General features: G+C 43.9%; 1 protein-coding gene across 3 annotated transcripts in view; it reads right to left on the bottom strand.

The window, feature by feature from the left end:
* The window catches only part of DPF3 (double PHD fingers 3), a 229,148-nt gene extending 217,656 nt beyond the window's left edge, over positions 1-11,492 (bottom strand). For all 3 annotated transcript variants that reach the window (XM_006130318.5, XM_075927282.2, XM_075927281.2), the window contains exon 1: positions 11,427-11,492. In XM_006130318.5, the coding sequence (XP_006130380.1) occupies positions 11,427-11,458 (32 nt within the window). In that variant the 5' untranslated portion in view covers positions 11,459-11,492. The remainder of the gene's footprint in view (positions 1-11,426) is intronic.
* Between the last annotated feature and the right edge of the window lie 728 nt (positions 11,493-12,220).

The raw sequence follows: 12,220 nt of genomic DNA, 5'->3' as shown, positions 1-12,220 counted from the left end.
CCACAAACAACAAATAAGGGAGATATACATCCAGATAAAATATTTAAATCGTTAAAGGGTTGCTGCTCCCTGAAGGTTGGAAAAAAATGAAGAGAGTTAATTAAAAGCAATCTCCGCACAGTGCTGGGCCAGCCTGCCCAGATAAATCAACGACTAGGACAGCATCTGTAGAGGCCAAAGTAGTAAGGAAGCTGGGAACAGGAGGTAAGAAAGGTGAAAGAAGCAAAAACAGTTTAACTCAAACTACCAACAAAAATAAACTAGAGTGAATTACACAATGTCCGAGCTATTTCCCTTCAGAGAGAGAGGGGGTTTGAGTCTAATTTCATTAACACCTATTTCACAATGACACCCCAGTGACCTCAAAGAAGTTACTCCACATCAGTAGGAGACCAGAGAGATAAAGAGATGAGATCTCATTCTAAGGGTACGTCTAGACTACCGTGTTTTGTCGACGGAAGTTTTGTCGACAGATACTGTCGACAAAACTTCCGTCGACAAAGAGCGTCCAGACACATTGAGTTCTGTCGACAAAGCAAGCTGCTTTGTCGACAGAACTCCATAGTCTGGACGCAATGTTACAGGCAATAACACCTTCTGTCGACAGAGTTCTGTCGACAGAAGGCGTTATGCCTCGTAAAATGAGGTATACCAGTGTCGACAAAACTGCTGAGTTCTGTCGACGTTATGTCGACAGAACTCAGCAGTAGTGTAGACGCTGGTATAGTTTTGTCGACAAAAGTCCACTTTTGTCGACAAAACTAGGTAGTCTAGACACACCCTAACTGAGGTGTGGTATCTCCTTTATCAACACGATAGCCAAACACTATACAGAATTGTCAAGTTCCCCAGGTTGGCACATCCCAGGTAACCAAGAAATGAAAGGTGGAAGAGGGGTTGTTTGTCACCAGATATCAGGAAGCCACTGCAGAAATATCCCAGTAATGCCCAAAAGGCAGTCAAACCATTCCAGAACAGGGGGAGCTCATTCTGAAGTATCACCACCCTCATCTCACTCCTGACAGGTCTCACAAACTGGGCAGGCCCAAATATAAGAGGCACTGACCTGCTTATTTAAACTATGTTATTGATTTGTTGATGTTAAATATTAAACAAGTATATGTTAAGAAAATGACAAGTAAAAAGAAAACAGTAAGAAGCCCATGAAACTCAAGCCAGGAGTTTTCTAAACACCCTGGCTATGTCTAAACTAGCATGATTTTCTGCAAATGCTTTTAACGGAAAAGTTTTCCGTTAAAAGCATTTGTGGAAAAGAGCGTCTAGATTGGCACGGATGCTTTTCCGCAAAAGCACTTTTTGCGGAAAAGCGTCCATGCCAATCTAGACACACTTTTCCGCAAAAAAGCCCTGATCACCATTTTCGCAATTGGGGCTTTTTTGCACAAAACACATCTGAGCTGTCTACACTGGCCCTTTTGCGCAAAAGGGACTTTTGCCCGAACGGGTATAGCATAGTATTTCCGCAAGAAGCACTGATTTCAGACAGTAGGAAGTCAGTGTTCTTGCGGAAATTCAAGCAGCCAGTGTAGACGGCTGGCAAGTTTTTCCGCAAAAGCAGCTGCTTTTGTGGAAAAACTTGCCAGTCTAGACACAGCCCCTTGGTTTTAAGAAAACAAGCCATATGCAGTAAAGTTAAACATGTAGCTAAAATGGGCATACATTATTGCTGCCAATATTGCACACTGGTATATAATGTTGAACCAGTTATAATTTATTTGAAAACTACATAGTAAATCAGCTACAGATATTATTTGTTTTATTCACAGTCAAGAACAAAGGTGTTAAACAACAATGCAGCTTATGAGCCACTCATATTTCAAATCTCCCTTTTTAAGCGTTAGAAATCAAAAAGAGAGAACATAATCATAATAATAAAACAGACTTTATTCCTATCACTTACTAACCACTATTAGAAAGTAGTATTGAGGACAAAACAATTAAGCACAACAAATTCAGTTCTCCGTATCCTGGATTTCTTTCTTTGGGTCTGAGTTGTTCTCATAGGAAATGGACGTGATTATTTTGTTCTCCCAATTTGCATCTCCATATAGCTTTCCTGACAGCATGGTCCCATGAATACGTGACCAGAGTGGGATGCACAACACCTGGATCTAGTGTACCTGATCTACAGTGTGACCCTGGGCAAGCTGCCTTATTTTTCTGTGCTTCTGTTTCCCCTTCTAGCCCTTGTCTCTTATCCGTTTAGAATGCATTCTCTTCCGGGCAGGGCCTATCTTGTTATGGGTTTCAGTTCCTAGAACATTAGGGTCCCTATCTTGGTGAGACTTTTAGGTGACATTTAAATAATGATTTGATCATAGCTCCAATCAGCCTGGCCTTTTTAAAATATGGAAAAAAGACAAATTAGGCTTCCCCAGGCAGAAAGAAGTAGGGATGTTAAGTAGTCGACTGGCAGCAAGGGGCAGGAAGAGGAGGGGTACTTCAAAGTGGCAGCACCCCATGAAGCCTGGGGTCAGCTGGACACTCCAGCTGACCCCAGGCTCTGTGCGGTGCTACCCCTTTGAAATGCCATTGTGGCATTTCAAAGGGGCAGTGCCGCATGGAGCCCAGGATCAGCTGTGCAGCGCTGCTGCTTTGAAATGCTGAAATGGCGTTTCAAAGCAGCAGTGCCACGTGAAGCCTGGGGTCAACTGGGAAGTCCTAAAATGTAAAAATGCATTAACTATTCGATTAGAGAATTACACATTACTTAACATCCTTAGAAAGAAGCTGTAAATTAGCTGGGATTCACTTAACATAGTTAGATTTAACTTTTGTCAAGTATCATCATTTTTACATCCATTTATAAAGATAAACTGCATGAGAACAAGAAATCTGTATAAAATGGATGAGATAACTGAGTGTTGTTATATGTCTCCACTGCTGCATAGGCTACATCTACACTACTACTTATGTTGGTATAACATGTTGCTCAAGGGTGTGAATAAAACACTTCCCTGAACAAGATAAGATACACCAACATAAGCGTGAGTGTAGATGTGATGTCAGCACTATGTCAGCAGGAGAGCTTCTTCCATTTTAGCTACTGCTGCACATTGCGGGAGTGGATTAACTTTGTCAAGGAGAGCTCTCTCCCATCAGTATAGACTGGCTACACTAGAGATTTTACAGATGTGCCACTGTAAATTCACTAGTGTTGACATAGCCTTAGGGTGGGAATGTAGATATAATCTTGACAGCTTGTCTACCCAGAGAGTTATTTCATAATAATCATTCCAGATTAACTCCATGGGTGGATGCTTTTCTTTCAGAATAAGATTATCCACCAATGGAGATATACAGGCATAGTTAATCCATGTTGTATTTACACCCTCACTTATTCTGGATTAATTTTCATATGTAGATAAACTAATTTGTGCTGGATCAGTTTCCTCCAGGTATCTTCTTTCACAGGGTCTTGCAAACCATTTGGCCACACCATAAGAATATATGGTGTTAAACCCAGGCTTTGCACCTGGGGGTAAGGGGAGGGTGGGAAATGGACTTTCTATAGCTACTGCCCAGCAGAAAGAAAAATCAATGACTTGGGATTTGGCGGGTACACCCTGCTGATCACAGCTATCCAGTACAGAGGCATCAGTATCTCCTCCCTGAGGTGCTGTTGGTGTTCCAATCACTCCCTAAAAAAGCCTCCTCCAGACAGTGTTCCTGTGCCAGTAAAAGCTTCCATTTGGCTGCAACTCACTGACCACACCTGGTTCAGGCAGGTGGAGTGAAAATTGACCTCCTCCTGTTATCCTCTGACACAATGTTTTCCTCCACTATGAGGATATCTCCCAGCAGGCCTCAAGACACATTTTTCTTCCTTGAAGCATATGCTGGGAATCTGTGCTTAAAACACATTTCATCAGGAAATAAACCATTTTTTCTTAATCTACCTCTGATTGTAACAATTTTAGATTACTAAAGCTAAATGAGAAGTTGTTTGTATGCTTATTACATGTCACTCAGCTGAGACAGTGAAATTAGACTGATCTGTTTCCCTTTGTTAGTAGAATGACTTTCTGGTTCTTAATAGGTGGGTGCTCTTGGGTTTGGTTCACAAACTGCAAGGAAAAGTTTAAATCTGAGGAAGGAGAGGGAGAAGATCACTGGAAAGTTTTGTAAAAAGGAAGTTGCCTTATATTTTTTTCATATTCTTTTTGTAATATCCTAAATGTATAAAAAAATAAAACCTAAGTGTAGAGTATAAAGCAGTGGTCTCCAACCTTTTAAAGTATGAGATCACTTTCTGAATTTAAGTGCAATCCAGGATCTACCTCAAACCCAAATACCTTTGCCCCACCTTCTTCGTGCCCCTTCTCCAAGGCCCCACCCCTGCTCATTCCATCCTCCGTCCCTCCCCCATCCTTCCTCCCTTTCATCAGGCAGGGGCAGAGGGTTGGGGCGCAGTCTTTGGTCTTGGGCTAAGGGATTTAGAGTGTGAGAAGGGCTCTGAGCTGAGCCTGTGGCAGGAGTTGGGCTGTAGGAGAGGGAGTTCAGGCTCTGTAAGTGAGTTTGGATCTAGGGGGGCGCAGGGCTAGGGCAGGGACTTGGGGTGCAGGAGAGGGTATATGACTGGAACAGGGATTCAGGATTTAGGCTCCCGCTGAACACTGCTTACCATAGGTGGCTCCTGTGTGGTGGTGCAGTGGGGCTAAGGCAGGCTCACCCCTGCCCTGGCCCTGCATCACTCTCAAAAGCAGCCAGCAAATTCCATCCCAAGTCCTGTTGTACCCCCCCACCCCCATTCTGTGGAGATAGAATACAAGGTGGGAAAGGGTAGGAGATGCACAGCAGTGGAGAGAGGGGCAGCTGAAGTGTTGCACTTGATACCTTCTTGGCCAAACCAGTCAAGATCACCTGTCAGAGGCTCCAAGATCTACTGGTTGGTGATCACTGGTATAAAGTAAGTTGCCAGTGGTAAAACTGAAAGCCTGCATGTACATACAGGGCAAAATTCACCTCTGTATAACAGGCTAAAACATCACTAAAGTCCTATTTAAGTCTTCAAAATAACCCTTGAGGGTTGTATAGGCCTTGTGCTGATTCTCTGCACGCTGGCTAGTTTCACTCAGACAAGTCTTTTCAGATCAGAGGTTTCTCTCAGAAAGACCCTCCAAGCCCAAGGCAACTGCACATTCCGATATTCAGACACCACAATGATGAGCATGGAATAAGGATCAAATAGATTTATTAGGCAAATAGTCTTGAATGTCAGAACTGAACTAAAAAACCATGTCCCAGCAAATGGTGTGAGAAGGGGCAATCCGAAGGCAGTTTATTACCTGCTGAGAAAAGCCTGGGGCTATATCATTTCTGCCTTCCCTTGGGACAGCCAATTGTCATTAATTGCAGAGGGCAGATTTGCAAGATGGACAAAACGTTAATTTGAAAGCAGCCTCAGAATACAATGCTCACAGGATTTTAAGGCTGGGGGAGGGCCATACATTTTCAACACCACACATGAGGGATTAGATACAGTACTCTTGTGGCTAACTAGCGTTCAGAGTGAAGACAGAATGTCATTCTCCTTAGTCTCCTGGATCATCGTACAGGCCCTATTAAACTTTCATCTTTTAAGCCCATTTAACAGTTGTTGTGAATCTACTCCATTAAGCGCACCCTGAAAATGAACCCCTAACTGACATTCTCTCATGCCCAACAATGCAGGGCATTCACTCCTCTTAACAACTCTACCTGCCATATCACCCATTGTTTTCAAATGCAGGAACACCCAAAGTAACAGGCTTTAAAAACCCTTTTTCAGTGATGATTTCATGATGCCAGCTCCATCCATCCATCCAACCTGACAGACTGTGAAAGACTGGAAAGCCAGCAAAACAAATTACAAAAGCACTACAACAAGTAATCATGCACAAGTCACTCCTGCAACCAAATAAAATGCTGTAACTATATCATTTATCAGCTCTCCCACATTAACCCAGCATATCCTTGGGTTTTCATATCATGGTTGTTTTTTTTGTTTTTTTTGTTTATTCTCTAACCCACTTTGGTTTTATTCCCATGTTTCCTCATATACATTATAGCTACATTCATCTACCATTTTATCAGAAGGCCAGAGCTGTGGTATGGTAGAAAAGGTTTCAGTGATAACAGTTTTGGCCTGAAACACATCACACATAGGTTTGTTTCTGTTTTTAACTGACTTCAAGCACACTATGAAAGTCACACAAGACACTTAAAAGATTTTGATCGAGTGATTTTATGAACACAACCACCTTGTTAGCAAAATGCAGTTCTGCCTTCCTCCCTCAGTCCCATCCAAATCAACTTCACATCACATGTAAAAACAGAAACAGAAACTTACCATCCAACACTTGGATGGAAGGAGCCCTGTGTACTATACTGTCCATTTTAATATTTAAACCAACAACCAGATGGCTATGCAACAACATGCAAGAAACTGGTCCTCATCAGCACTGACTCATAATTTTGGGTTGATCCAAGGAATGACAATGGGATACCGAGCCCTTCAGTTCTCAGTCACCAGGGGTACATCTACACAGCAACATTATTTCAAAATAACTAGCGTTATTCCGAAATAACTTAGTCCACATCTACACAGCAGGCAGCTATTTCAAAATAATGTTGAAATGCTGTCAAGCTGGAGGACTTCTTGCTCTGACTACTGTAACTCTCATTGCACAAGGAGTAAGGAAAGTCAGAGAAAGAGTGCTCTATTTTGAAATAAGTGCTGTGTAGATGCTCCCTATTTTTAAATAAGCTACTTCGAAATAAGATACGCAATTGATGTAGCTCAGTGTGTGTCGCTTATTTTGAGTTAAGGCTTGCAGGGTAGATGCACCTTAGCTGAATTCAAACCAGAGTCCTAAGTGACCATATCTCTCTGTCATCCAAGAGCTGGTCTGTGGCCTATATGAAATACGTTTGAGATTCCAGATCAGTTCCTCAACAACAAGTCTTCCTATCATAAAATCCACTAAAACAATACCCTCAGCAAGTGAATGAATTATCCCCAATAATGGAAAATGTATAATCCTACTGGTGGGTTCTCTAGGTCTGGAGCAGGGTAGTAGAAGGGAAAGTTTGCACTGGCACTGCTATTCTGAGTCCATGCTATCTAAGGGTACGTCTACACAGCAGCATTATTTCGAAATAACTGATGTTATTCCGAAATAACACAGTGCGTGTCTACACTACAAGCCTTTACTTCAAAATAATGTTGAGCCGGAGGACTTCTTACTCTGATTCCTGGTAACCCTCATTTCACAAGGAGTAATGGAAGTTGAAGGAAGAGGAATGTTCTTCCTTCTTCTTCCTGCTATGTAGACAGCACCAAAAGCCGAATTAAGCTATTTCAACTTAAGCTACACAATTGACATAGCTCAAGTTGTGTAGCTTATTTGGGCTTTAGCACTGCTGTGTAAACTTACCCATATAGGAAATCATTTCTCTTTGGGAGATACAGTTTGAGAATTATAGTATGAGCAAATCCCAAGCAAAAAAGGCAGCAGCTCAGTTAACATATGCCCCAGTTAGTGTGTTCAACTGATAATTTAAAATAACAGTCAGCTGTTGGAGTAAAGATAGTAGAGAGAAAAAAATCGGCTGTTTCTGGATAAGATTTTTTCATTACAAGATGTTAATTACATTAAATACGTTATGGCACCATATGTACATCAAAATATGGAAAGAACACAAAGAAATTGAAGTTAAGTTTCCTGAGCTCTAACATGGACTTGCCATGTGAACTTGGGAAGATTCTCAAGCATTCTGTGCCTCGGTTTACCCATCTGTACAATGGAGATAATTGTTCACAGAGGTGTTGTGAGTTTGTTAATGTTTGTAAAGTACATTGAGATAGCTGGATGATATATTTAAGTGATTCAAAGTGTTATTCTGTGATATTTCTGCCTTCTGCACATCCACGTACCTCATATCTATTAAATTAAGAGATGTGGATTAAAAACAGAGAACAAGCTAGGAAAAGGGGGAAGGGGAATGTAGATAAAGACACACAACAGAAGGCTGCTTTTAAAAACCCAGAATTTAAAAACACATCACTATCCACTGATGGTTTCTGAATAGGACTGTTTTGTTGAGCCAGGACAATGTGTTTATCCAGACACCTGCTGCCTTCCTTTTATGATCTGATGAACTCAGACCTGCAATATTTCTGCTTGTAGCATCATGTTGGCAAACAACAAGGTGTTAAATAGCAGAAACAATGGGCAGTCATGTCAGGTTGATTGGCTCACAGAAGCAAGTAGGGGGCTGAGGAAGACAGAAGAGATGGGAGCATGTGAAGTGATCAAGCAAAGGAAAAAGGAGACCTAGACAGAGAAAGAGGCAATGGTAATGTAAAGAGGCACTGGTCATTAATAAGGGACCCACCCCTGAGCTATGCAATGTAATGTGTTTACACAAGATACTCAGGCGCACTGGAAAAATATTATTCCAGGAGAACTAGAATAGTATACACAGAGCAGCATATGTGTCTATGTAATTGAGCTAAAAGAATATTATACATACATAAATAAATAAAAATACATGGGGCAGTTCACAATACCTGAGCTAGTATTTCAATCTACAGTAGCTACATTGTCCCCCATCTCAGAGCAAAATCTTTGTGTGGCCAGTTTCTGTAGGGGGCGTCTGTCTTTTTTTTTTTTTTTTTTTTTAAGAGACACAATCAAAACGCAGACAGAGGAAATGCAAATGTCATTCAGCTCCCTTTCATTGTCAGGAAGGACACATGAGGATAAAACACTGTGCAAAGCATCCTTTCCCCCCTATTACGTGTCTTAATGCTTTTGCTTCTAATTTATCCTTTGCATAATTTATTTACATGTGTATTGTTTCCTGATCAGCAACTTGTAACAATAAATGGAAATTATAGAATGTTTTATTAAACAAGTTGTTCAAAAAAAAAAAGACAGATGGTGTCAGACAGCCAGTGACAGTCCTGTTTCCCCTACCCAGCAGTGGTACTTAAAAAGGCGCACAGAGAAAAGCAAACCCTGCACTTGAGGTCTATTGTTTCCTCTCTTCTCACCCCAGGGGGAGGGGGAGGAAAAGGGGGCTAATTATAACAGACCTGCTCCTGCTCCCATTGACTTCAGTAGGAACAGGGCCGAGCTTCAAAAGAATGTAACTACCCGTCCAAACTAGGCAGGATTTAGTACGTAAGGGAGAAGTAAATCACAGGTGTGAGTGTGTCATGTTCCACAATTAGAGAACGTACAAAGCTAACACAAAACAGAACAGTGTCGTTCGGTAAGGGACAGCCCACGCTGAAATCTCCTCCCGCCCCCGTCACTCCATGTGGAGTGACTCCTCATTTGCACCCGTGTCAGCCAGCGCAGAACCAGGTTTCCCTTCGCGCTCCACGCACCCGCCCCGCGCCCCGCCACGTGAGACTCCTCGGCTGCTTTTTAGGAAGCTCGCCTCCCACAACAAATGAATGATTCTGCCGAAAGAAAACCAGCCCCGACCTCCATTGTTAGGAATCCTAGTGCCGTCGTCACATCCAGACACAGGGCATGTCGCTCCACACCAAACGGACCCCTAGGACAATGCATTCCCTCACCAACCGAAGTTGGTCCAGTTAAAGATACCCTCGCTCGCTGTGTTATATGTGTAGAGAGACAAAGTATACCGGAGAGTTACTTACGGTGCTTTCAGGAAGTTACTCTGGCAATGATCTAACTCAGATTTATTTTTTAATTGAAACATTAAACTGATTTAAGCTGCAGAATGCGGGGGGAGGCGCGTTAAGAAGTTGTTCTCACTGGGACAACTATAACATATGGAATCTGATTGGTGGCACATTGTATACTCCACACATATTCACCGGGTTTTGTCTTTCTCCCCAAAAGACAGCTACTACTCCTATGCTAGCCCTGTTCTAAGGGCACTTCCCCCTTCTCGACCGATTTTTACCATTTGCTAAATGAAAGGCTATTTAATGGCAGACAAACGTTTGATGCCAAAATGGAGAAGGAGCGATGCAAATCTGACAGCTGTGCGTGTACCCCCTCCCGGCGTACAGCTCCCCTTCCTCCAGATTGCTGCACAGCACAGAGACAACCCCGCTGGAATCCCCGGGAAAAACCTCCAAGTGGTTTCCCAACTCCAATCGGAAAGTTTAATTGAAAAGACACAGCTCAGAGTCGGAATTACATCTCTACGACCTCAAACGGATAAAATACCCACGCAGTGTGACTGGGAAGTCCAAATGAAGTGTCTCCCCCAGGTACGCCGCTTTCTTGCATTGTGAGCGTCTTGTGTTATTAGCAAGCGCTGCCCCCTAGCACAGAAGTCATTTTTAAAAGGTTGAGACAGCCCCTTTTCTCCCCCACAGACGGTGCCAAATCCCCCTCTCCCTAATGCCTAGAGGGATTAACGGTGTGTGCTGCAGGCCACAAGGAAATGAGGGACCTGATCCAGAGAAAAATGCCTAGCTCCTGTGTGCCTCTCTTAAATCCGCCTTAATACAAGATCGGAGAACCCAGCATATTTCTAGAGCAGAGGCACCTGTCCCAATACTCTGCGCCTGTATCTCTCAGCAAACAGCTGGCCAGATTCGGCTTCTCATTTACATCCGGGCAGATTTCGGCGATCAGTGTGTCCAGCCCAAGATGGAAACACAATCAACTCTCGTTGCCACTTTCAAAAGAGAAAACCTCCCCTAGGCAACGAGCTCTCTAGACTTCCTGCCTAAAAAGCACCCAGCAGTGACCCCGAGTCATTCATTCCGCGCAAGTCCGGCTCTCCAGTCCTCGCACACAGACCGAAGTGTAATTGCAATGCCCCTGCTGCCCTGCTAGGAAACGAGCGGTGCAGCCCCTTCTGCTCCCGAGCCAGCAAACGCTGTGGCTGATTCTTTCCTCCTTTTCAACTCATCCCAACTCCTAGAAGCTTTGCAAAAGAAAACTCCGAACTGCTGTCGGAGCGCTGCAACACAGACAGTTCTGCTCCCGGCTTCCAGGACCGATCCCTCTCCCGTGGACACGGAGTTGGTGGCGGGGGGAGACAGCCCGGACAACAGGCTCAGGACTCTGTCAAGTGCAAGCCCCTCCTCAGGGGTCCTGCAGGACCTAGCCGTTTCCGAGATCCCCGCAGCCCCGAGAGCTGCCAGAAGCCCCGCTGCCATCCTCCCCTTCAGAGCTCCACTCTCCCTCCCTCTCGGCCAGCCAATTAATCACAATCCAAATGTAACAATTTCTTTTTGTTAATTTCAGTGCAAGACGCCCGTGTGTGTTGCACAAAAAGAGAGGAGCTCAGAAAGGCAAGAGGGAGGGAGGAGAGATCAGCTGGGAGGCTGGAGGCACCGGGCTCAGGCTGGCAGCAGCATCGGAAAGGCGCCTTTTTTCATATTTAAACCACGCGGAATATGTACATTTTTGATTCCTACTTACGCTTTCAGGGGGTTGTGAATGACAGTCGCCATTTTGCTACAATGTAACAGAATATTGTGTCTCAGAGTTCTAAAGGTTCGCTTAGGGGAAGCGGACAGCCAATCAGAAGACGGGATACCGGCCTGCCGCCCAATCCGGCGCTGGGGGCGGAGCCAGGGCTGTGCTAGTTATTAGGGGAGCTGTCAAAGCCCAGAGGTCACTCCCTTTCTGTGGAACTGGAAGAGAGCAGGTCTTAAAGGGGCAGTTACACTAGGGACTGTCACTACACCGAACTAGAGTGAGGGGGGCTAGGATGTGGAACAGAAGACTCTTTGGAGTTATCTGACTCTTTAATGTCAAGAAATCTAGAGAAAGGAATGAGGGTGAATACCTTGTCTTTGTGGATTGCTGTGCCTGCCTTTCATTTCCCAAATGGCATGTCCCCTTATTCATGTGCAAGGGTTGGATGCATGCCATTTCATCAGGAAAATAAACTACAGGTGTACTGACATTTGGTGCAGTAGATTCTTGAGCTTTATTATTCCCAATGTGTTTTCCTTTACCTGAAGCCACTTTCCCCTTTAGGCTTCTTGGAACTGCTAGTGCTTACAGTGACTCCAGGGCAGCACCCTCTCCCCCTCCCCTAGGAATTTCTCAATGTCAGTCATCCAGCTTCTGCAGCCAGTGCACTGGTTACATAATGCACAGTGGCCAAACTGCCTGCCTGCCTGTTCTCTGTTTTTCCCACAAAGCAACTTCTGAAGTGATTGTCCTGTCTAACATGTTGAGACCTGGGCCTCTGATCTTTCAACATG

The sequence above is a fragment of the Pelodiscus sinensis genome, chromosome 5 (assembly GCF_052426305.1).
Source record: "Pelodiscus sinensis isolate ZL-2025 chromosome 5, ASM5242630v1, whole genome shotgun sequence".
Classification (NCBI taxonomy): domain Eukaryota; kingdom Metazoa; phylum Chordata; order Testudines; family Trionychidae; genus Pelodiscus; species Pelodiscus sinensis.
The sequence above is the reverse complement of the archived record's forward strand: the minus strand, read 5'-3'. Positions and strand labels throughout refer to the sequence as shown.